Source organism: Cyclopterus lumpus, chromosome 3 (genome assembly GCF_009769545.1).
Source record: "Cyclopterus lumpus isolate fCycLum1 chromosome 3, fCycLum1.pri, whole genome shotgun sequence".
Lineage (NCBI taxonomy): Eukaryota > Metazoa > Chordata > Actinopteri > Perciformes > Cyclopteridae > Cyclopterus > Cyclopterus lumpus.
Window position 1 is genome coordinate 27,379,889 of NC_046968.1, and position 26,312 is coordinate 27,406,200.

Below are 26,312 nucleotides of genomic sequence, written 5' to 3' on the forward strand. Positions count from 1 at the left end.
TGAGAGACCCCGAGGTTCATTTGTCACGAATCCGGAGATTTTGATGTGCGAGCCGTCGCCCCGCGTTACGGCGTGAAGGTGAAGCTCGCGCTGAACAAAGCTGCTTCCGTGACTCGGAGAGCGCTTCTCTCCGGTTACCACGGTGACGTGCGCTCTGGAGCAGAACGTCTCGAGAGTCTCACGGCTTCGGTTCCTTATTGATACTGCTTATCGGTTCGGTTCCTTATCGGTTCCTTATCGATACTGCTTATCGGTTCGGTTCCTTATCGGTTCCTTATCGATACTGCTTATCGGTTCGGTTCCTTATCGGTTCCTTATCGGTACTGGTTATTGGTTAGGTTCCTTATCGATACTGCTTATCGGTTCGGTTCCTTATCGGTACTGCTTACCGCTTCGGTTCCTTATCGGTTCCTTATCGATACTGCTTATCGGTTCGGTTCCTTATTGGTTCCTTATCGAAACTGGTTATTGGTTCGGTTCCTTATCGATACTGCTTATCGGTTCGGTTCCTTATCGATACTGCTTATCGGTTCGGTTCCTTATCGGTACTGCTTACCGCTTCGGTTCCTTATCGATACTGCTTATCGGTTCGGTTCCTTATTGGTTCCTTATCGAAACTGCTTATCGGTTCGGTTCCTTATCGATACTGCTTATCGGTTCGGTTCCTTATCGGTACTGCTTATTGGTTCGGTTCCTTATCGGTTCCTTATCGATACTGCTTATCGGTTCGGTTCCTTATCGATACTGCTTATCGGTTCGGTTCCTTATCAATACTGCTTATCGGTTCGGTTCCTTATCGGTTCGGTTCCTTATCGGTACTGTTTATCGGTTCGGTTCCTTATCGATACTGCTTATCGGTTCGGTTGCTTATTGGTTCGGTTCCTTATCGGTTCCTTATCGATACTGCTTATCGGTTCGGTTCCTTATCCATACTGCTTATCGGTTCGGTTCCTTATCGATACTGCTTATTGGTTCGGTTCCTTATCGGTTCCTTATCGATACTGCTTATCGGTTCGGTTCCTTATCGGTACTGCTTATCGGATCGGTTCCTTATCGGTACTGCTTATCGGTTCGGTTCCTTATCGGTTCCTTATCGGTACTGCTTATCGGTTCGGTTGCTTATCGGTTCGGTTCCTTATCGGTTCCTTATCGATACTGCTTATCGGTTCGGTTCCTTATCCATACTGCTTATCGGTTCGGTTCCTTATCGATACTGCTTATTGGTTCGGTTCCTTATCGGTTCCTTATCGATACTGCTTATCGGTTCGGTTCCTTATCGGTACTGCTTATCGGTTCGGTTCCTTATTGATACTGCTTATCGGATCGGTTCCTTATCGGTACTGCTTATCGGTTCGGTTCCTTATCGGTTCCTTATCGGTACTGCTTATCGGTTCGGTTCCTTATCGGTACTGCTTATCGGTTCGGTTCCTTATCGGTACTGCTTATCGGTTCGGTTCCTTATCGATACTGCTTATTGGTTCGGTTCCTTATCGGTACTGCTTACCGCTTCGGTTCCTTATCGGTTCCTTATCGATACTGGTTATCGGTTCGATTCCTTATCGATACTGCTTATCGGTTCGGTTCCTTATCGGTACTGCTTATCGGTTCGGTTCCTTATCGGTTCCTTATCGGTACTGCTTATCGGTTCGGTTCCTTATCGGTACTGCTTATTGGTTCGGTTCCTTATCGGTACTGCTTATCGGTTCGGTTCCTTATCGATACTGCTTATCGGTTCGGTTCCTTATCGATACTGCTTATCGGTTCGGTTCCTTATCGGTTCCTTATCGGTACTGCTTATCGGTTCGGTTCCTTATCGGTACTGCTTATTGGTTCGGTTCCTTATCGGTACTGCTTATCGGTTCGGTTCCTTATCGGTACTGCTTATCGGTTCGGTTCCTTATCGATACTGCTTATTGGTTCGGTTCCTTATCGGTACTGCTTACCGCTTCGGTTCCTTATCGGTTCCTTATCGATACTGGTTATCGGTTCGATTCCTTATCGATACTGCTTATCGGTTCGGTTCCTTATCGGTACTGCTTATTGGTTCGGTTCCTTATCGGTACTGCTTATCGGTTCGGTTCCTTATCGGTACTGCTTATCGGTTCGGTTCCTTATCGATACTGCTTATTGGTTCGGTTCCTTATCGGTACTGCTTATCGGTTCGGTTCCTTATCGGTACTGCTTATCGGTTCGGTTCCTTATCGATACTGCTTATTGGTTCGGTTCCTTATCGGTACTGCTTACCGCTTCGGTTCCTTATCGGTTCCTTATCGATACTGGTTATCGGTTCGATTCCTTATCGATACTGCTTATCGGTTCGGTTCCTTATCGGTACTGCTTATTGGTTCGGTTCCTTATCGGTACTGCTTATCGGTTCGGTTCCTTATCGGTACTGCTTATCGGTTCGGTTCCTTATCGATACTGCTTATTGGTTCGGTTCCTTATCGGTACTGCTTACCGCTTCGGTTCCTTATCGGTTCCTTATCGATACTGCTTATCGGTCGCCACGATTTCGCTCAGGGAGAGTGACTGTGCATCTGTTGGTGCTATTTGACTAATCACACACACACACACACACACACACACACACACCTCTAATGTAACATCAGTATTCAGCTGAAGCACACGTCAGGTGAGCGGAGGCTTGAGCTTTGATGTAGAACAGCGGTTCTGGCAGGTAATTAATACGTTGTCACGCGCGGGCGCAGAAGGAAAGACACTAAATGTGAGAAACACGTTCTGCCAGCGCCGGGGGGGGGTTCTGTCGAGTTAACCGGCAGACGGGTTCCACTTGTTGAAAACCCGAGGGTGCTTTCACAAGAGAGGTCAAAGTTCACAGAGTTAAGAGTTAAGAATGAAAGGACGGCTGCAGTTTGGACTAAAAAAAAAAAGAATAAAGAAGTCATTTTGGTACGCAGCTAAAGTAAAACTGTTTCGAGAGTGAGAGTGAGAGTGAGAGTGAGAGAGTGAGAGACTATTCACCAATCCCCCAGGTTGAAATTGAAAAAGTTGGTGATGTTTTGAGGTTTCCGTTCATTCGCATCGTGATGCCTTCAGGCTCCTGTTCAAAAATATGTCATACCGTGATATTTTTGTGTGAAATGTAGGCTAAACGATCCGAACGCTGAGTTTTATAGAGGTGTGTGTGTGTGTGTGTGTGTGTGTGTGTGTGTGTGTGTGTGTGTGTGTGTGTGTGTGTGTGTGTGTGTGTGTGTGTGTGTGTGTGTGTGTGTGTGTGTGTGTGTGTGTGTGTGTGTGTGTGTGTGTGTGTGTGTGTGTGTGATGTTGTAATTTCAGTTTGTGACTTTTTGGGAAACGTGTCCAATGTTCACTCAAACTATATCTCCGTAGTTTTGACGGTGCGTTCTCTCTCTCTCTCTCTCTCTCTCTCTCTCTCTCTCTCTCTCTCTCTCTCTCTCTCTCTCTCTCTCTCTCTCTCTCTCTCTCTCTCTCTCTCTCTCTCTCTCTCTCTCTCTCTCTCTCTCTCTCTCTGCAGCAAAGCACCATCGTCTGCCACAACCGGGTGGACCCCAACGGCTCCCGCTACCTGCTGGGCGACATGGAGGGACGGCTGTTCATGCTGCTGCTGGAGAAGGAGGAGCTGATGGACGGCACGGTGGCGCTCAAAGACCTGCACGTGGAGCTGCTGGGAGAGGTCGGCCGTCTGATTCCCTCCGTGTCTCTCTGTCCCGACGGGTCGCCGGGATCGACAAAATAAGACGGATAACATTTAACTTACAAAAGGAATCTGAACACATCACAACCTGAATATTAATGCTTTAATACTTTAATCTGGTTAACTTTTCACCTTCAAACTTCATGCGTTTCCAAATGTCGGAAAATACTTTGTTTACTTTTAGCGTTAATGTTTCAAACCTTACTAGTATAAGTTTAGACAACAACCTTACTAGTTTAACGTTAAACAGACCTACTAGTTTAAGTTTAAATAAACCTACAAGTAGTAGTTTAAATAAACTACTACTTGTTGAGCTGAATATTAAAGTTGTATAACGTTATAGCTGAATATTAACGTTATTTATATATATATATATATATATATAAATAAGGTACTTGGCCCAAAAATTCATCTGCAATTATAAATCGTATTTCAAGAAAAATAAAAATAATAATCACACCTCTCTCCCTCCTCTCTCTCTCTCTCTCTCTCTCTCCTTCCTTCCATCTCTCTCTCTCCTTCCTTCCATCTCTCTCTCTCTCTCCTTCCATCTCTCTCTCTCTCTCCTTCTATCTCTCTCGCTCGCTCTCTCTCTCTCTCTCCTTCCATCTCTGTCTCTCTCTCCTTCCATCTCTCTCTCTCTCTCTCTCTCTCTCTCTCTCCTTCCATCTCTGTCTCTCTCTCCTTCCATCTCTCTCTCTCTCCCCTTCCATCTCTCTCTCTCTCTCTCTCTCTCCTTCCATCTCTGTCTCTCTCTCCTTCCATCTCTCTCTCTCTCTCCTTCCATCTCTCTCTCTCTCTCTCTCTCTCTCTCTCTCTCTCCTTCCTTCCATCTCTCTCTCCTTCCTTCCATCTCTCTCTCTCTCCTTCCATCTCTCTCTCTCTCTCTCCTTCTATCTCTCTCGCTCTCTCTCTCTCTCTCTCTCTCTCCTTCCATCTCTGTCTCTCTCTCCTTCCATCTCTCTCTCTCTCTCTCCTTCCATCTCTCTCTCTCTCTCTCTCTCTCCTTCCATCTCTGTCTCTCTCTCCTTCCATCTCTCTCTCTCTCTCCTTCCATCTCTCTCTCTCTCTCTCTCTCCTTCCTTCCATCTCTCTCTCTCTCCTTCCATCTCTCTCTCTCTCTCCTTCTATCTCTCTCGCTCTCTCTCTCTCTCTCTCTCCTTCCATCTCTGTCTCTCTCTCCTTCCATCTCTCTCTCTCTCCCCTTCCATCTCTCTCTCTCTCTCTCTCTCTCTCCTTCCATCTCTGTCTCTCTCTCCTTCCATCTCTGTCTCTCTCTCCTTCCATCTCTCTCTCTCTCTCCTTCCATCTCTCTCTCTCTCTCTCTCTCCTTCCTTCCATCTCTCTCTCCTTCCTTCCATCTCTCTCTCTCTCCTTCCATCTCTCTCTCTCTCTCTCCTTCCATCTCTGTCTCTCTCTCCTTCCATCTCTGTCTCTCTCTCCTTCCATCTCTCTCTCTCTCTCCTTCCATCTCTCTCTCTCTCTCTCTCTCTCCTTCCATCTCTGTCTCTCTCTCCTTCCATCTCTCTCTCTCTCTCCTTCCATCTCTCTCTCTCTCTCTCTCTCTCTCTCTCTCTCCTTCCTTCCATCTCTCTCTCTCTCCTTCCATCTCTCTCTCTCTCTCCTTCTATCTCTCTCGCTCTCTCTCTCTCTCTCTCTCTCCTTCCATCTCTCTCTCTCTCTCTCTCTCTCTCTCTCTCTCTCTCTCTCTCCTTCCATCTCTCTCTCTCTCTCTCTCTCCTTCCATCTCTGTCTCTCTCTCCTTCCATCTCTCTCTCTCTCTCTCTCTCTCCTTCCTTCCATCTCTCTCTCTCTCCTTCCATCTCTCTCTCTCTCTCCTTCTATCTCTCTCGCTCTCTCTCTCTCTCTCTCCTTCCATCTCTCTCTCTCTCTCCTTCTATCTCTCTCTCTCTCTCTCTCTCCTTCCATCTCTGTCTCTCTCTCCTTCCATCTCTCTCTCTCTCTCTCTCCTCCCAATGGCAGACTTCCATCGCTGAGTGTTTGACCTACCTGGATAACGGTGTGGTGTTCGTGGGCTCCAGACTGGGAGACTCCCAGTTAGTGAAGGTCGGTCTCGCACCTGTTTTATGTGAAATAATTTATACTTTTATACATGAAGAGGATTTTAAAACCTATTTTCTTTTTTCTATTATTTCTAATCCCCCTGGTTGACTAATAAAACTTAACTCTGCTTTAACTTAATGCGTTATTTAAATTAAAAATGGTTTTCAACCTCTTTATGCCAGTAAAAGTCTTCACTGCGAGGTAACAAACGGTTCCATTAATAAGACGGAAAATCTTTTTTTTAAAGGCGTTTTTATACTTTTTCCCTCATTTGCATTCTGATATATTTTAATCTTTTAATCTTCTTCCTTTTTTGTTCCCCGGCAGCTCAACGTGGACAGCAACGACCAGGGCTCGTACGTCGGGGTGATGGAGACCTTCACCAACCTGGGCCCCATCGTGGACATGTGTGTGGTGGACCTGGAGAGGCAGGGGCAGGGCCAGGTAAACAAACAAACAAACAAACAAACAAACAAACGACACACGTTTCTTTACAAGTGATTCAGGTAGAATAAAAGGCTTTATGGTGGAGTCTCTCCATCTGTTTTCCTCTTCGTCACGACCTTCAGGCGAGTCTCATGCAGCCGGCTCCTTGAGGCATCAAACACACGGCTTCCTGTGCCATTTTTTTATATATATATATATATATATATTTATACATCCCGGAGGAGTTTCACGTCTAGGCGGCGAGGAAAAGACACGAGGAGGGAGGAATCGAGGCAGCAAAGCGAAACATAAAAAAAGATGCGGAGCACAGCGGTGCATTAGAGCGTCTTCTTCTTTTTATGCGACGTGCTTACGTTAAAAAAAAGAAGCTTTGAGCTCCTCCGACGAGTTCTGCTGCCGATGCGACTTTTCTGTTGGGAGAGAGCATGAGCTTTCTTCCCTTTCTTTCTTTGCCCAATAAAGGTTTTAGTTTTTTTGGGGAGGTTTTTTCCTTCCTGGGCCACTTATTGTTAGGCCCTCTGAGGAAAATGTGTCATTTTAGAGCGCAATGAATTCAATTGATACTATCGATCATCACTGTCCCGAAAAAAACCCATTTAATCCATTATCCGTAACTGCTTATCCCCAAATATGACGTCCTACCGGGCGGGGGGGGGGGGGGGGGGGGAGGGGCTAATCCACCTGAGCTTGCACGTCTTTGGACCGTGGGAGGAACAGAACCCGGAGGAACCTCAGAAGGTGCCTCCCAAACCACCCGGGAATCGAACCCTCCTCGCCGCGCGGCGACAGCGCTAAACCCTAGAATGTAAAAAAAAAAAAAGAAGTCTGTTCACGACGGCGTCGCGCTGCTTCTTCTACAGATTGATTTCCCCCGTCGTTAGCGCGCGCGGCCTCGCCGTCCCGATGTTACACGTAGATGCGCTTTTCATTCCGTTGCACCTGATTGTTTAAAAAGCCGTCGCTCCGGCTCACGGGCGTAAATTGGCTGTCTCGTTCCATTAGCGGAGAGGCAGATTGCTGCGCCGTGTTATTTCCTCTTAATAGTATTTACGCCCGTAAAAAAAAAATAAATAAAAACTGACAGCGAAGACTTCGTTGTTTCCTCCGACGACGACCGATCCGTCATCTTCAGCGCCGCCGCTCGCTAAGCGGTGTTTACCTTCAGCCGGCTCGTGTTCGGAGTCTGATGCGAGAAAAACCCGCGTTGCGATGTCAGGTTTCTTATTTATTTTAAAGCCGGAAAGAAAGAAAAGAGAGAGAGAGAGAGAGAGAGAGAGAGAGATGCAGCAGCTGCAGCAGCAGCACAGAATGTTTTCGTTGGCAGCGTCGGACACCCGGCCTTCAGGGTGCTTGATGTGGATCCAGAGGCAGCGGTCCACCAGAGGGCACCGAGCCTCTCTCTCTCTCTCTCTCTCTCTCTCTCTCTCTCTCTCTCTCTCTCTCTCTCTCTGGGCGCAGCCGGCACGCCATCAGCTCGTTTCAGGCGGTCGTGGCCCAGAAACTAAATCCAATAATTGTTCTAATTTTGCCCAATTCAGCCATTTTGCAGTATATCCACAGAGCGTTTTGACCTGGCATTCCAAGACACTTCAGCCGGGATGGATTCACACAAATATAATCTCCCCCCCCCCCCCCCCCCCCAATCCCAGGTTCACATGAGGATGAAGCTGTCAGGCGGCAGGTGCTAGAAACTAGAGATTATATGTGCTCCGGTATTAATCCCGTCAATGGATGCATGTGGGCCCGATGCTCAGACTCACTGTTGCCGTGTTTGAACTGGCGAGCTCTATCTCCACGGCGACAGCTGTGACGCTGACGTCTTCCGATCTGTCGCAACTTTTATTGGACGTTCACTTTCTGAAAGTCCTCGGAAAGGGAAGAATTCATGCTCACAGGAAAGAGTAGAGACCTGTCAATCATCTTGTAGCCCCGCCCCGAAGCATCACGCTGTGTTGAAGAAGACTCGAAACTAGAGATTGAGACCATAAACTCATGTTTACTGAGGGAATAAATCAAGAGAAGTAGTCATTTATATAGACTTCTATACAACCAGAGGAGTCGCCCCCTGGTGTTCAGGAGAGAGAATGCAGCTTCAACACATGAAGCATAGACTTCTATACAACCAGAGGAGTCGCCCCCTGGTGTTCAGGAGAGAGAATGCAGCTTCAACACATGAAGCATAGACTTCTATACAACCAGAGGAGTCGCCCCCTGGTGGTCAGTAGAGAGAATGCAGTTTTATCACATGAAGCATAGACTTCTATACAACCAGAGGAGTCGCCCCCTGGTGGTCAGTAGAGAGAATGCAGCTTTAACACATGAAACATAGACTTCTATACAACCAGAGGAGTCGCCCCCTGGTGGTCAGGAGAGAGAACGCAGCTTTAACACATGAAGCATAGACTTCTATACAACCAGAGGAGTCGCCCCCTGGTGGTCAGTAGAGAGAATGCAGCTTTAACACATGAAACATAGACTTCTATACAACCAGAGGAGTCGCCCCCTGGTGGTCAGTAGAGAGAATGCAGCTTTAACACATGAAACATAGACTTCTATACAACCAGAGGAGTCGCCCCCTGGTGGTCAGGAGAGAGAACGCAGCTTTAACACATGAAGCATAGGCTTCACTTTTTAGACAGAATGTAACGTTATTATTTGGCCTCATGCACCGGTTTCATAGAAGGTAAAAGATTACAAACATGTTTAAGAGTTAACGAAAAATAATAACTCAGTCAAAATCTTTTTGTCTCTGCTGCTTCCAGCTGGTGACGTGCTCCGGTGCGTTCAAGGAGGGCTCCCTTCGGATCATTCGCAACGGCATCGGGATACACGAGCACGCCAGCATCGACCTGCCGGGAATCAAAGGTGTGTGTGTGTCTCCTCCGCTGCGTCTCACACACACACACACACACACACACACACACACACACACCTCGCCCCCACCAACAAGGCTATCGCTCGTCAGAAGTCGCAGGTCTTTTGCTCGGTACTTTAAGTAAAGAAAGGAACACTTGGGGTTATTTGAAGCGCTTGTTTTCATTTAGCGACCCGGCGAGGGTGCAGCTGCAGAACCCCCGTCAGGCTTATCAGCGGCGGACGCCTCTTAATCCCAGTAAATTGAGGTTTCTCTCCCGAGACGGATCTCTTGACGCTTTTAACTGAGACGCTGCAGGTGAGGCGAGGTCCGCTCGCACTTGTTTAAGGCTTCAGATGTTTATCGACCGTCTGCCCCCGAACGGCCGCCGCCTCCTCGGCGAGGGGCGATTATTCATCGGCCAATCAATGGCTCTCTGAGAGGGATCTGTAACCTGTTTGTCTCCCTGTTAACATTTGACTGATGGAGCCGTTAAAGATCAGCCGGGAGACTTGCTGCCGTTATGTCTTCTTTTCTTCTACTGCAGAACGCTGCAGAGAGTAACTTGTTCTTCCTTCCTTCCTCCCTCCCTCCTTCCTTCCTTCCTTCCTCCCTCCTTCCCCACCCACCCCAAAATCCCTTGAAGGCTTGTGGCCGCTCCGCTCCGAGGCCGGCAAGGACACGGACGACATGCTGGTGCTGTCTTTCGTGGGTCAGACGCGGTGAGTGCTTCGTGCACGTGTCGTGTGGAGTCCATCCCCCGGATGCCTTTTATCTCATCTGTGTGTGTGTGTGCGTGCGTGTGTGTGCGTGTGTGTGTGTGTGTGTCCTTTAGAGTGTTGATGCTGAGCGGCGAGGAAGTGGAGGAGACCGAACTTCCCGGCTTCGTGGACAACCAGCAGACGTTTTACTGCGGCAACGTGGCGCACAAGCAGCTCATTCAGGTTCGTGCACGCACACACACACACACACACACACACACACACACACACACACACACACACACACACACACACACACACTCTCGTCTGAACACACTCCGGTTGGTTTAACACTCATTTCATATAGAATCAGCTGACTCTCGGTACTTGTCGCGTTCAGGTTCAGTTCGACGCAGGAATATAATCTAATTTCACCAATTTTGAATTAATTATAGAAATAACTTATTCAACTGTGCCCCCCCCCCCCCCCCCCCCCCCCTCCTTTTCTCCATTTAATACGATGTACTTCGCTGAATCATACATGAGTGAACGGGGAGTTGTGAAAGGCGCTAAAGGACTTGATGAATACTTAAATTCATTCATTTATTTTTTTTTCGCCTGCCCCTTTTTTTTATTCTTTTTGTTTTCCCGGAATGAGGATGAAAACCCGCCGGGACTTCAGCCGACTGCTAGACCCTCAGCCCTCAAGTCTTGGTTGTTATGACAACACTGCTGGTGTGTGTTTTCATTTTGTTTGTGCATTTGACCCACAATACTCTTCCATTTTTGGCCGTAAGCGACTTTCTGACGCAGACTCGACGTGTTAAAAGTTGACTTTTTTTTGGCATTGAATCCACCGGCTGTGGATTTCAGTTGTCTCATTAAAAAAAAATGTGGTGGGCAGAGTGGAGTCAACAGAATAAATGTTATTAAACGACTGAATTGTCCAATTTTATTTCTTTATCTGCAGTTCTTTGCGTCTTGTTATGTCGGCACGAAACAAGGCTGAGGAGGGTGTGGGGGGGCGGGGGGGGATGTTGGTCACAAATTGCTTCGTGCACCTTCTTTTTTTTCTTTTTTTTTTAAAGGAACACTTCACCCACAGAACGACCCTTCATTTGCGCGTCGCCTCGAATCCTTTTAAGATAAACGCGGTCTTTTCTCCGGTACTCTCAAGCCAATATAATATAATACAATAATAATACAAACGCAGCCTTTTAATAATGAACACAAACGTCTTTTATTTTAATGTTTTTCTGTTCATTGACCTGCTGTGTTTTCCCATTAACGCGTCGGGGTTATTTAATGGTTTCTGGTGGGAGCAAAATGTCTTCAGCTGTGTTTCCTTCCACTTATTTTTCATGCCCGTCTTGAAGCACGGAAGAAAACTCTCGTGGCCTTCAGCGCCGCCCTCTCACCAAACTACACTGTGGCTGAGTTTATCTGCTTCTATGCGCCTAGTTCGCATTAAAAAAAAGTTTGCTGCAGTAACCTTTCGTCTGTATTCGCTCCTTTGGGATTTCTAAAAAGAGTCTTTTCGTGTCTCTGCAGATCACGTCGGGCTCGGTGCGCCTGGTGCTCCAGGAGAGCAAGGCGCTGGTGAGCGAGTGGAAGGAGCCGCAGGGCAGGAACATCAGCGTGGCCGCCTGCAACCACACCCAGGTGGTGCTCGCCGTGGGACGAGCCCTCTACTACCTGCAGATCCTGGCCGGGGAGCTCAAACAGATCAGGTAGGTTTTCTTCTTCTTTCTTTTTTTGAGGCAGTTATGAGAGCTTCTTGTTTGTGGCATCGCGCACAACGTCACCCGTGTAGATGTTACTGAAGTCAGGGTGTCTGGATCTCCTGGTGTGACGTTACGAAAAAGAGATCAGCCGGTAAAAGAATAGTTTAAAGGGACAGTTCACTTTCCTCCTGCCTGTAGTGCCGTTTGGGTGCCAGTTCCCAAGTTTTAGAGACATCTGTCCTACAGAAAGAAAGTAGTTCCTATAGAAAGAAAGTAGTTCCTATAGAAAGAAAGTAGTTCCTATATTTCCTATAGAAAGAAAGTAGTTCCTATATTTCCAACAGAAAGAAAGTAGTTCCTATAGAAAGAAAGTAGTTCCTGTATTTCCAACAGAAAGAAAGTAGTTCCTATAGAAAGAAAGTAGTTTCTATATTTCCTACAGAAAGAAAGTAGTTCCTATAGAAAGAAAGTAGTTCCTATATTTCCAACAGAAAGAAAGTAGTTCCTATAGAAAGAAAGTAGTTCCTATATTTCCTACAGAAAGAAAGTAGCTCCTATAGAAAGAAAGTAGTTCCTATAGAAAGAAAGTAGTTCCTATAGAAGGAAAGTAGGTCCTATATTTCCTATAGAAAGAAAGTAGTTCCTATATTTCCTACAGAAGGAAAGTAGAAATAACTACTTTATATATATATATATATATATATATATATATATATGTATATATCTATGTGTGTACGTTAACGTAGCATGCCATTAACTCCCTTTTTGCATTGGGCGGGGCTTAATGCTGCACACATTGACCGAGAACATGGAGAAAGGCACTTTTAAATGGACATTTTAATTTAAAATCTCTACCAGACGGCATAGTTAATAAAAGCAAAAAGTACCACTTTCGCAGCACTGATGCCAGCCAAGAGCTACCCAAACAACCAAGTGCACCAACTGTTGCTCTCACTGGCGACGACTGGCCCTCGCTGGGTAACACAGTTATCTCTGAGTCACAGTTCATTATGTTGATGAGCTGTGGGAGCTCTATTCACGTGCGCTGACTGTCATGAAAGCAGAAGACATTGTATTCACGTTGCACAGGAGTGGAGCGTTTGCAGAGAGGTTGTGGGCCACTTCAAACTGCTCATGCTGCATCACTGAGAGTGTTTCTTCTTTGTTTCTTTGACTGAGATTCTCCAAAGGAAATCCAGAGGCTTTACAGACTAAAACCCTGCACAGTAAATTCCAGCTGTGTACTTTCTTTTGTGCGAGACCACTTTAGCCTCACTCTAACAGGGACCCGTCCTACTCAACACAGACTGTTTATGCTGTTCCCTGGTAGAAGACAAAGGTGTCTTCTGGTACCTGTTCAGACAACAAACAGATTCATATTCTGTATGTGAACTTGCTGTTGCTCCCAGAGTGCCTGTTGTATTGTTCTGATAACATTACTTTCAAATAAAAGAGTGTAATACACTAGTTTTTTAATTCATTATAGAATTGTGCACATAATTCAAGGATATTTATACAATATATATAAATGAATATATATAAATAAATATATATTTATTTATATATATAATTATATTTATTTTTATTAATTTATATGTGTGTGTGTGTGTGTGTGTGTGTGTGTGTGTGTGTGTAATGCCTGCCTCCCTCTGCAAGGTGAGAAAAGAGAGACGATCAATATCTTCAACACACACACACACACACACACACACAGTCTAGATTGATGGAATAGCACTCCAGGTGAGAGGAGGGATGAGCTTTCCCATTTAAACTTCCTCGGTGAGAGTGAGATAAGAAGATTGAGACCAGCAGCCAGTTTTCTGTGTACACGCAGACATGAGAGCGATTTCAATCAGTCGTCTTATCCGACTCTCTGCAGGACAGTGAATAAGCCTTTTTCCCCCCAAAATGTCAAACTATTCACATAAACCCCACCCGGTCTGCCCGGGGGTTTGATGGCGAGACGGCTGCAAACTGGGTCAGCTTGCAAGTCCAGAAAAGAAAATGTAATTTAGCTTGTGAGTCAGCCACGTAACTTAATTCTTAAGTATATTGTACCCTGACTGACTTTTGTGAACACATTTGGCTAACTCATAGAGTTGCAGGGAATATATATATATTTATATATATATATATTTTTCTTTTCAGATATATATATATATATATATATATATATATATATATATATATATATATATATAATCTTTTTTTAAATATATATATTTTTTATTTCTATTTTCTTCTTTTAATATATATATATTTTTGATATATATATATATATATATATAATATGTGTATATAATATTTCTTATTTATAGTTATATACAGTATAGATATATATTTGTTATTTTAATATATATAATGTTTTATATATATATATATATATATAATATATATATAATATTTCTTATTTATAGTTATATACAGTATAGATATATATTTGTTATTTTAATATATATAGTGTTTTTTATATATATATATAAAACAATGAATGCACAATACCCAACAGAGCTGTTCTTTGAATCAAACATTAATTTGCTTTAATTAACTTGGTCTCTGTCTCTCACTGTTATTTTCATTCTAATCTCTCACCTTCATTTTTTCTTCTTCTTTCCATCTGTGGAAAGGTTCGAGGGGAGGGATTTGCATCCCATTTCTTTCACCGATCCGCGGCGGTTTACCCTCGTGGCTGCCTTTTGTGCCACCATTTCAATAACACACTCTGTTTTTCACGGTAGCTTTAATAAAGAGAAAGAAACACACACCGCTGACGGTCACCGGGCTCGCTTGGAGCTCAGCGGGTTTGTTTGTAACTGGCACAAAAAAACCAATGAACATTGTTAACAGCCTCACCAGAGCTGAGAAATATTGTTTCGGGCCGACGTCGATACGCTGCGAGTCGCAAAGAAATCTGTCATTACAAGATATTTATAGCTGGATTATAGTTTGAAATGCTCTTCTTTGATGCAATTAGTACCAAGTAGTAGTGTCGGAACTATATTTGCATTATTGATTAGTAGCCTGGTTCCATTACAACACAGGAGTTTTTAAATTCATGCTTGTCTTCATCACAGCTTCACCTCTTTTCATCATATTTAAGATATTGATTATGTTATAGTGTATGGAAATGTATTCATATGTGTGTCTAATCCAATGAGTTATATGCCTGATGAATCAACATTTGATTTATGAGTAATAGGAGAGATGAGGGTAGCAAAGTTACCAAAATGCTCTCTCTGCTTCTCTCTATTATCCACCAGGGGGCGACTCCTCTGGTTGTATAGAAGTCTGTGCTTCATGTGTTAAAGCTGCATTCTCTCTCCTGACCACCAGGGGGCGACTCCTCTGGTTGTATAGAAGTCTATGCTTCATGTGTTAAAGCTGCATTCTCTCTCCTGACCACCAGGGGGGCGACTCCTCTGGTTGTATAGAAGTCTATGCTTCATGTGTTAAAGCTGCATTCTCTCTCCTGACCAACAGGGGGCGACTCCTCTGGTTGTATAGAAGTCTATGCTTCATGTGTTAAAGCTGCATTCTCTCTACTGACCAACAGGGGGCGACTCCTCTGGTTGTATAGAAGTATATGCTTCATGTGTTAAAGCTGCATTCTCTCTCCTGACCACCAGGGGGCGACTCCTCTGGTTGTATAGAAGTCTATGCTCCTCTGGTTGTATAGAAGTCTATGCTTCATGTGTTAAAGCTGCATTCTCTCTACTGACCACCAGGGGGCGACTCCTCTGGTTGTATAGAAGTCTATATAAATGACTCTACTTCTCTTGATTTATTCCCTCAGTAAACATTGTAAACATTAGTTTTTGGTCTCAATCTCTAGTTTCAAGTCTTCTTCAATACAGCGTGATGTTCATTTAGTAAATTATGGTCATTTAGAGTCAAACAGACCATAAAGCAGGGGATGCTTTAGGGCGGGGCTACAAGGTGATTGACAGGTCTCTACTAGAGACGTACGTCACTCCTCCGCAGTCCAAATATGGTCACTATGGTGTTTTTTGTTGTTGTTTTTTTAAAACCCCTCTCACGTCCTCCCTCCACCTTCTCTCAGCACCACGGAGATGGAGCACGAGGTGGCCTGCCTGGACATCACGCCTCTGGGGGAGGGCGGCGCCGAGTCACCGCTGTGCGCCGTGGGCCTCTGGACCGACATCTCCGCCCGAGTGCTCAAACTGCCGTGCTTCACCGCGCTGCACAAGGAAATGCTGGGCGGAGGTGAGAGAGGGGTGAGGGGGGGGTGAGGGGAGGAGGAGGGGGGGTAGTGTCTAGCCGTAGAGCTTCTTCTTCTGCAGCACACACGATGTCTTAATGGATTCACAGATTCACCAACAAAAAAAAAGCAACGATTCCCAACTCAGCCAATCACGTTCACGTAGAAAGGGAACAACATCTCCTCGGGGTGCAACATGTTCTGGCCTGTTATCTCTTAACAAGAGGCCATTTTTGTTGTTGTTTATCACCAGTTTTTTAAACTACTTGAACCGTGACAAACTGTACGTTGTTTGGAAGCACTCGGGTGTCACTGCTGCGTGAATCATTTTAATCTCACACAGCAGGTTGTGGTAAAAGGAGAGATGAAGCAGCAACAACAACAACAACAGTGGCCCAAAAACTGCTTTTATTTTTTTAACAAATGTGGCTATTAGTCACATGGTTTTCCTTTTTTTTTTTTTTTTTTTTAAATGTGTGAAAATCATGACTTCAACAAAATAAAAGGTTCAAGAATAGAAACGTTGTTCTTCCTCAAAAGGAAAAACAGAAAAGAAGTAAAAGTGCTTTTTTGTTGTTTGAAGTGATGCATTGATCGAGTGCAAATGTAGTAAATAAAAGGCGAGTCAGACAAGGAAAAAAAATGGTAAATGTGAAACTGCAGCCAGTTAGCTTAGCTTAGCATAAAGACTGGAAACCACTAGCATTCCGCCTATCGTCGCCTCTAAAGCTCAACGATTTGTTTGTTGTTTTGGGGCCCGTAAGGTCGTCGAGGCCCTTTTTTCTGTGTTTTTGTGCGACCTAAACGAGTTGCAACTTAACGAGTTAACGGAACTAATCCTTTAAAATATCCAAAAAAATAGTTTCTAAGTAGCTAACATGGATTGCATCTCCGTACTTCTCCCATTAAGTGCTTCATTTCTTTTTCTTTTTTTGTGTGTGTGTGTGTGCTTGCTCATCAACTATGCCGCCCGCCCCCCAAAAATGCTTTTAGTGCAGCATTTAGACGTTTGGAAATAATTTAAACTTATAATGTTTAAATATGCAAGAGAAGACATATTTTTTATTTATTTTTTTAAACTTTAAACTTATCAAAAAGCCACCGGTCTCTGGAGATGACGCGCTGCAGCGACTCCGTCCTACTTCCCCCAATTAGAGTGCTTCACCCATGAAGAATGTTTCCGCACTCTTTTCCACCACCGCGTCGCAGCTCTTGATTGACAGCTGCTCAATGCGCCCGCCTTCTCGGTGACTCGGCTAACGAGCACCGAGTCCACGCAGACTTTAAACTTCTCGGGAGTTTCAAAACTTTAACGCTGACGTGCCGTTTTTAATCGCGAACGCTGCAACGTCGCACGCTATTAACATCGATTGTTACGACGTATACGTTGTTCTGTATGTCATATCGAATTGGGTTTACGTTACCGTGGTAACGTGCAGACTCTGAGGCCGCAGAAGCTGATGTTTGGTAAACGGAGAAGACGGGAGACTTCATATTTTCACCCTGCAGCATTCAATTGTTTTTTTATATATATATATATATATATATAAAGTTGCCAGACCCGTTATTGATTTCTTTTTTTTCCCCCGACAGCCACATTTTTTTTGCTGGAATTTATCACTTTTTGTTGTTCACTTGTTTTCTGCAGAGTGCAGGAAAAATGACGTGTGTGTGTGTGTGTGTCTGTGTGTGTGTGTGTGTGTGTGTGTGTCCTCAGAGATCATCCCTCGCTCCATCCTGATGACCACCTTTGAAGGCAGCTACTACCTGCTGTGTGCGCTGGGAGACGGAGCGCTCTTCTACTTCGGTCTGGACCTGCAGACCGGTAAGTCGCACCTGAGAGGCGAGAGCCGTTCCCCCCTCAAACTGCTCCAGGCTGACATTTAAAAAAAAAAAAATTTTTTTTAGAATAGTTTTGAATAATGAGTTTTCAAGCAGTTTTTAGCAGTAAAAAAAAAGGTTAAAAAGATAAAGACGGAAGCTACAGATCACAGTTTAAAGACAATGAAATCAGCCGGTTTGTCTGTAATCACTGTTTCAGTCATTAAAAAGCTAAATCGCCTTCGTTGAGCTCTGCTGCTGTTGGTGCTGCAGGTTCTTCATGAAGTAGTTTCCATAACGACGAGTGCCACTACGACACAGAGCTAACTAAAAGGTCCGTTGTCTCCGTTGACTTTGTGATTAGTGTGAAGGAAAAAAATGTCTTTAAGCCGCCGTGGTGGTGGGATGCACTAAACCCCCCCCCCCCCCCCCCCCCCCCCCCCCCTTTCCAGAACTAAAGCATTTTATAAGCCGCCAAACAGGATCGGAGGCAATAAGACGCGAGGCATCAGCAGGAAGAGGGCTGAAGAAGGCGGCGTCCTGAAAGACTCGTGGATTAATCGGAACGCTTTAATTTGTCCAACTGCATTCAGACATTTCAGGGCGCTGAAATAACCCGTTGACCTGCTGGTTATCTCGCTTCGTTTGGCGTTTCGTTGCTTCCTGCGTCGCCAGTTGTCTTCCTCAGATGGGCGGGGTTTCTCTCTATATTTGGTGCGCGTCGGTGGAGAAACTTTGCATATAATAAATTTACATCTCGCCGTTTTGGAGGCGTGTCCGTAGCCACCCGGCAGCAGCAGCGTGCAGTGCAGCAGAAGCAGCAGAGGGCGATAGAGAGCCTGACTTCTGTAGCTCAACAATAGTCTCTGCTGTTAGAAGCTTGATGCCTTCCAGCTCCTCACCCCCAGTTTGTGAGGAGGTCTTAAGTTCGTTAAGTCTCCGAGACCGAGACCGGGCGGTGTAGCTGACATCACCTGGTCGAGGCCACCCCGAGTGATGTAATTTCAAGTAATAAAAGAAAGCGAATTAAAACGCAATACACAGCCGTTTTTTACAGGCTGCGTCTGTCTCCGTGTGAAGAGCCCTTTAATTCCTCCACTATTGAATATCTGTCTGTTAAAAGCCGGCTTTAAGGGTTCTCTCTTGACCTTTTTAACGAGATGCCCGTATGGTTTATTTAACCTTTTGATGATGTCGACCGAGTACGCGAGGATATAAATGCAACCGGGTTTTAATCTAGCAAGATGATGAGCGTGTTTTTAGATCTGCACGTCTGCGTTGAAACAGACGGGTTGGCGGTCGGCAACGGCGGCGCCGTTCTGTTACGTTACGATGCCTTCAGGTTCATTCAGGAACAATCTGTAGTCCGGAGCCTTGTGGACCAGCTGCTGTAACAAAAACAAACTATCTGTATCTGCCAGTCTGGATCCTCGATGAAGTCATATTTGCGCGCTTATTTTTTCCCCCTTTTCCTCCAAACTGTGATACAATCTGGGTCGTGTTTTATGATCCGTTGCAGCCCGACTGTTTACGGCGACCAGGGGACGAATTCCAAGCGCATGAAATGCGAACGCCCGAAGAACACGATGCATAATATTAAGACCGTTAGTCGTGCACAAATTTAAAAGGAAAGGGAAAGAAAATCCGAATGAATGAGCCGGGGGGAACATACAGAGGGCGGACGGTGGTTTAACGACCATAAAAGAGGCCAAACTTGAACCTCTGATACTCCTCCACCTTTCAGACTGGACTCTAACGCCTCCTCCCCTCCTTTCCTCCCCCCAGGCGCCCTGAGCGAGCGCAAGAAGGTCACCCTGGGCACCCAGCCCACCGTGCTGAGGACCTTCCGATCCCTGTCCACCTCCAACGTCTTCGCCTGCTCCGACCGGCCCACCGTCATCTACTCCTCCAACCACAAGCTGGTCTTCTCTAACGTGAACCTCAAGGAGGTCAACTACATGTGCCCCCTCAACTCCGAGGGCTACCCCGACAGGTCGGGACACCTCTCCCACGCTCTTGTGTGTTTTTAAATATGTATTTCTCCGTGTTCCCCCCCCCCACCCCCCGGTACTAATGCAGCGACTTGCATGTTTCACAGTCTGGCTTTGGCCAACAACAGCACGCTGACCATCGGCACCATCGACGAGATCCAGAAGCTCCACATCCGCACCGTTCCCCTCTACGAGTCCCCCAGGTCAGTCCCCCCCCCCCCCAGTTCAGGAGCCCAGAACTGAACCTGGTTCTCCGTGTTGGCTCCGGCTTCCTGCTCCCGTCTGGGCTTTTTTCTTCTTTTTGTTGCACATCACGTTGTTCTTGTTTTTTTGTTTTTTTTGTGCTAAAAAAAACAACAACAAACGTTTAAGCGACAAACCAAAACGACTCGAGGTTGTTAAATGTTTTATTGAAAGGGTTCACTGTTGTTCAGAAAACAGAGCGCCGTCTCCCAGGCCACCTTCTTGTGTTCAGCTTCCTCTTGTTTGCTTTTTTTCTCACGTCTTTGCTTTGTCCCCCCCCCCATCCTCCCCCCCCCCCTCCCCCCCTCCCCCCCACCAGGCGGATCTGTTACCAGGAGGTTTCCCAGTGTTTCGGGGTTCTTTCCAGCAGGGTGGAGATCCAGGACGTGAGCGGCTCCACATCTGCCGTTCGCCCCAGCGCGAGCACTCAGGTGGCTGCAGCTCTCTCTCTCTCTCTCTCTCTCTCTCTCTCTCTCTCTCTCTCTCTCTCTCTCTCTCTCTCTCTCTCTCTCTCTCTCTCTCTCTCTCTCTCTCTCTCTCTCTCTCTCTCTCTCTCGTTGTGTTCGGGCTAATAAAACGCCCGCGGGCTTGTTTGTTTTGCTCTCTTATCCGACCGGGCAGGCTGGCTGAGAACATCAGACAACACGCGTCTGGTCCCGTTCGTCGCTCAGCGGGTCTGCCGGAGCCGGTGTTTTTCTAAACCCGGGATTTAAATCTTTTTTTTTCCTTTTCACAGTGTAAACATTCTTTCTCGTTTCACTTGATACTCAAACACCCCCCCCCTTTGAAATATAATTTGTTAAATGTAATTATTGTCTCATCCAGGAGGATCGTGTGTGTGTGTGTGTGTGTGTGTGTGTGTGTGCACCTCCCTGTCCGTCCACGGCCAACCTCCAATTCTGCAGCAGCAGTATAATATTTCTCTCGTGGTTTCAGTGAATCACTTTCTTTTTTTTTTACCAAAAACATTTGTTTATTGCTCAAATTGTCTTTTGTAGAGTTTGTCGTCGAGGAATACCGAGAAGGAGTTTAAGAGGACCAACAATTAAGGAGAGATTTATACCCGGAGAGCTCTTCAACGAGTCCTGTCAGCCAGATTGACGGCGACAGTGTGTCCACTCGGCTCTTTAGCTTCCCCAGAGGGGGGCTGGGGGGGGGGGGGCTTTTATCTGTGCTCTGCAAAAACAACAAAGCCTCTAACGCGTGAAAGATGTTTACCTGGTTTTTGAAATGCAGCATCTGGTGCTGCAGATGGTGCCGTCGGTGTCGTTTGAGCTCGCACAGGAATGTGTGTTTTACAACCTTTTTCATTAAGTTTCTCCTGCGTCCCCTCTTGACTCCTCCTCCTGACTCCTCCTCCTGACTCTTCTTCTTGACTCTTCCTCTTGACTCTTCCTCTTGACTCTTCCCCTTGACTCCTCCTCCTGACTCATCCTCCTCCTCCTGACTCTTCCCCCCTTGACTCTTCCCCTTGACTCTTCCTCCTGACTCTTGACTCTTCCTCCTCCTCCTGACTCTTCCCCCCTTGACTCTTCCTCCTGACTCTTGACTCTTCCCACTGACTCTTCCCTCTTCCTCCTCCTCCTGACTCTTGACTCTTCCTCCTGACGCTTCCTCCTCCCCCTGACTCTGACTCTTCCACCTTCCTCCTCCTCCTGACTCTTGACTCTTCCTCCTGACTCTTCCTCCTCCTCCTGACTCTTGACTCTTGACTCTTCCTCCTGACGCTTCCTCCTCCTCCTGACTCTGACTCTTCCTCCTTCCCCTTCCTCCTGACGCTTCCTCTTCCTCCTTGCAGGCTCTCTCCAGCAGCGTGAGCTCCAGCAAGCTCTTCCCCAGCAGCACTTCTCCCCACGAGACCTCCTTTGGCGAAGAGGTGGAGGTCCACAGTCTGCTGGTGGTGGACCAGCACACCTTTGAAGGTGAGAAGGTTTTCCATCTGATCTCTAGCAATGTGCTCGGCGTACAGAACTCTTTCCACGGTTCCCAAACATCCACCATGCTTGTTTTTTACTTAACAACCAAACTTGTATTTATTATCTTCAACATCGTGATCCTTAATTTGCTCTCACGTTCTATTTTAATATTAGTTATTCATTCATACTCTGTATTTAGAAATGTTTGATATTTAAAATCCTGAGGGCTGCCCTCCTCGACCTGTCGATTAACCACAGATCTTCACAAAGAATCGCACAACTTTAAATATTGTGTTTACCAGAGATGTGTTCACGAAGTCATTCGGCATGAAAAAGGCATGAAAAAGAAAAGAGTGTGTTAGTTGTTGTCTTTATTGCGCAACACGTAGCGCACACAAAGGCTTCATGCAGACCTTTTCCCCCTCTGACTGGCGGGTTCTAGGTTCTTCCGCTCCGTTCTGCTTTGCAATGCAGATTCCTCTGCAGCAAGAAGAGCGGCGACCTCACCAGCATACGTTAGCGTGTGGATCGTATGTTAATGATATGCAAATGAGGGCCCCCGTGCAGCCACATCGTGCCCACGGCCGACTTCAGTTTATCTGGTTTTTTTGCGAGCGTCGTGGGATTCCCCATGAATCCGGCGTGGAGGGGTCGGGGCGCACGTTGGGTTTATTGATTGGCACGTAGAGCCGCAATCGCACTGTGTTGTGTGTGCGTGTGTGTGTGTGTGTGTGTGTGTGCAATAAAAATAATAAATGGGCAAAACTAGTGATAAAACAATGAAAGGTGTGCAATGCGCTGTACAGGCGAGTGAGGGAGGCGATGCATTAATAATGACTCACGATACAGTGAGAGATGAGCGTCCCGGAGGAATTCAGCTTTCTAAGTGAACTGTGAACGCGGCAACATCGATTTTAATAAAAAAAATAATAATAAAAAACGGGTTGCGTAATGGAGCAAGAAAAAAAACAACAACAAAAAAAACAGTCAAGACACTCGAAGGAGTTGTAAACAAAAACCTCCGTGTTCGGTTATTTGGAAGAGAGAACAGTTCCTGGTTGTAACGGACATTTAAGTAACTAAGTTATTTATTTAATATTGTCGGGTTTTGATTGTCGACCGATTTTGGACATTTAAAGGTTATTTATGTGAAGAGAGAAAACTAAATGAATTTACGTTTTGGATTATCATCCTATTATTATTATTATTATTATTATTTTACTCCCCAGGACTGAATTTATCTTAAAAGAAGCCTTTTAAATGTGTGTAATGAAGAATTAATAAAATACGTTAGAGGTAAGGTGACATTGAATATAGAGATGAATATTTCACTCTATATTTCGTACTAATCACTTTTATATTAACACACAAAAGACCATCTCTTCGACATTATCCTTATTTAATTTATGTATTTTCTCCTTTTTTTTCCTCCTTTTTTTAATTACTGCTTAGTCTTCAAAACCTTTTTAATTTAAATACAAATCCGTCTGTATTAAAATATGTTTTCCCGTCTCCCCATCAGTCCTCCACGCCCACCAGTTCCTCCCCAGCGAGTACGCCCTCAGCATGGTGTCGTGCCGCCTGGGCAAAGACCCGTCGGTGTATTTCATCGTCGGCACCGCCATGGTGTACCCGGAGGAGGCGGAGCCTAAGCAGGGACGCATCATCGTCTTCCACTACACGGACGGTCAGTCTCTCTCCTCTCTCTCTCTCTCTCTCTCTCTTTGCTCTCTCCATCCTTCAACAGGTTTCATTTCCTGCCATTATTTGTATTTTTTTCTTGCCCCGCGGACACGTTGTCCTCCCCTGCTCTTGTTTCCTGCGCCTCTCTTAATCACTTTCTTATCACTTCTTATCTCCCCGCCGCTACCGATTCCCCACTCATTTCCTTTCATGCCGTGTCCCTCTCAAGGTGCACCGCCTTTCATTTATCCTCCTTTTTTTTAACTTTCCGTTCCACCTTTTCTTTACCCACTCCCTCCCCGCCCCGCCCCCCCCTCTCTCCCAGCTGTCGAGCGGTTCGTAGACCCTCCGCTCGACTAAGACCTTCGTAGTTGACGTCGAGAGCGTCGACACTTTAAACGTGACTGACGGCCGTTGTGCTCCCCGCTGCAGGTAAGCTGCAGACCGTGGCCGAGAAGGAGGTGAAGGGAGCCGTCTATTCCATGGTGGAGTTCAATGGCAAGCTGCTGGCCAGCATCAATAGCACAGTAAGTGGTGCTTTCGACGGGGGCTGGACCTCATTTCAGTTCATGGGGAAAAAATGTAGTTTGAACCATTATATTTGCTCCAAGGTAGACTTTGAAATAAATCTGTCAGATCTTTTAAATATATATATATGTTTCTTTTTATTTATATATATATATATAATATAAATAAATGAATAAAAGTTGTAAAATGCCAGATTTTATACCAGCAGCTCTAAACTCTCACCGGCCAATCACAGCGAGGCATCGGCCAGCTGTCTCTTCTTTTTCAAGGCCTGTTGTTTTATGGATTGGCAGATTATTGATCCTCGTTAAATGGTCAGGTTTAGCAAAGCGTGCTACTCCTTCTGTCCCAGGTGAAGCCCCCCCCCCCCTTCTCCTAATACCACGCTAAGCTACAGATGGATTTAAATGACTAAAAGCGTGAAAGCGAAGCTTTTGTCTCCAGATATCGAGCGGTGGGTTCCTCCTTCGCCGAATTTGGACTTCGATGAAGCCGATTCAACCCAAAAAGTGTTTCAAATTGGCGATAAATGAGTTGACGTTGCATCAAAGTTCAAACACAGGAGACGTTTGTTTTATGTCGTCTCCTCTGAATCAGAACGTTCAGTCATTAAGGACTAATCCATAATGTTCTTAAATTACTTCTTTGGACCTCCGACCTCTTTTCCTCCGACATTCTTCCCTCGGCTGAAACCCGGTGAACTGTTCATCACTGTAAAGAAATAAATAAATAAAAACTTCACATTTCTGTCAATATGATGAAACGCTTTCTATTTTTTTTTTTTTTTGGGAGATATTTCCCCAACTGGAGTCGTCTGTTCGATTCCGATAAACGAGTTTGGGTGTGACCGCGGCGTTAATATTGTCGTCTTATTGGGATTCAAAACGCGTCGTTATGGCGCGTTTATTATCTCTGACTGACGGACATCTTTGTCACCAAATGGTTTCATTGATACCTGCAATATTAATATATTATATTATATAAATACTTGGCGTCTATTTGGCATGCAAATTAAATGCCTGTTCTATTTTTTTTTTATTCAGGAGGAGTTTTAGACAATATGGAAATAAGGTTTATTTTTCTTATTTCACTCGTGTCTGTACGGTAGATGTGAAGCTACAGCCAGCAGGTGGTTAGCGTAGCGTAGCGTAGCTTAGCATAATTCCTGGAGAGCATAAATCCCGACTCTGTCCTAAACTAGTTGAAACAAAATCTACTGACGAGCACGCTCCTCTTTCAATAAATTAATTAAAAAGATACGGGATGTAAACGCATCATTATTTTACATTTTTCGATACATAAAACTATCAACAATATATATATTTTTTAAAAAGACTTATTTAGAAGCATGCAGGTTTGTTTCTGCTGTGTATAGGGTTGCAAAGGGCCGGAAAGTTTCCGGTAAATTTCCAGAAAGTTTCCACGGGAATTTTGGGGGTTAAAAAAAAAAAAAATGTGCCTACGTTTTTTTGCAAAAGCATATAACAGGGAACTTAAATGTAGTTGAGAACAAGACTATGCACACCGAGCTCAGCTGGACCCTGAATGCAGCTGCTTGGGAACATTGTCTGACAGAAACATAAACATTCACGTTCTGTTGTGTTTGAACGTCTTTGTCATCAGTGTCTGAACGTTTCAGCCCTTTGTCTGGCAAGTGTGAGAGCGCCGAGTGGCGTAGAGGCCAAGAGCGGTATTGCAGACAGAGATTTAAATTATAGCTCGCAACATATTGAAAAAAATAACTGAACTAGTTCATTTTTTGGAGCTGTGAACTTAGTTAAAAAATGTTGAATTATGAACTATGAACTGAACTAGTTCAGAAAGTGAACTTTCCCAACACTGTTAGTCATTAGCATATTGATTACTTGGTAAACTGAAGCCATGTTCATTTTAATACCAAGTTTATTTGTATACAGTAGACTAACTTGTTACAGCAGTGAGGAGGACGTTGATGAGGTCCAGGAAGAAAACATTTAGACCTGAAAGGATTCAGGGAAAAACACCCCAAAAACAATGTGTGTTGGGGGGTGGTGATCATAGGGAATACACCTTTTTTATTCAACGTTCATGTTTTTGTTGTTCGATGAAAGAATAAAGTTCTACTGTCATTTTTAAAAATTGTATTATAAATGTTTGCATGCATGTCTGCTTATGACGAGGTAAATACAGTTAAATTACCCCAACATTCCCAGTTTATTCCTGTTAATTCCCGTGGAGGATTTGCCCCTTAAAAGTATTTATTTCTATTTATATATCTTGTGCAGCATTGTTCTTGCTTCACGTTTAAGGATTAAAGTGGACCAAAAAAAATCAAACGATTTAAGTGTCACCAAAGAAAAAAAATAATGATATGAAATAGCACTTTGATACATATAATAACGACGCGTCAGCTGACTTTTTTTAAACGTCATCCCCGTTAATCGATGCAAAAACGATGAACTCGGC

The 26,312-nt window shown here is 45.0% G+C and overlaps 1 protein-coding gene across 1 annotated transcript in view; it reads left to right on the forward strand.

The window, feature by feature from the left end:
- The window catches only part of ddb1 (damage-specific DNA binding protein 1), a 42,838-nt gene that overhangs the window by 5,718 nt on the left and 10,808 nt on the right, over positions 1-26,312 (forward strand). Inside the window, exons 7-21 of the mRNA XM_034561913.1 lie at positions 3,497-3,655; positions 5,660-5,743; positions 6,068-6,184; positions 8,950-9,052; positions 9,688-9,763; positions 9,877-9,985; positions 11,294-11,472; positions 15,527-15,690; positions 17,403-17,510; positions 19,292-19,499; positions 19,605-19,700; positions 20,060-20,171; positions 21,539-21,662; positions 23,179-23,343; positions 23,772-23,866. Of these exons, the coding sequence (XP_034417804.1) occupies positions 3,497-3,655; positions 5,660-5,743; positions 6,068-6,184; positions 8,950-9,052; positions 9,688-9,763; positions 9,877-9,985; positions 11,294-11,472; positions 15,527-15,690; positions 17,403-17,510; positions 19,292-19,499; positions 19,605-19,700; positions 20,060-20,171; positions 21,539-21,662; positions 23,179-23,343; positions 23,772-23,866 (1,899 nt within the window). The remainder of the gene's footprint in view (positions 1-3,496; positions 3,656-5,659; positions 5,744-6,067; positions 6,185-8,949; positions 9,053-9,687; positions 9,764-9,876; positions 9,986-11,293; positions 11,473-15,526; positions 15,691-17,402; positions 17,511-19,291; positions 19,500-19,604; positions 19,701-20,059; positions 20,172-21,538; positions 21,663-23,178; positions 23,344-23,771; positions 23,867-26,312) is intronic.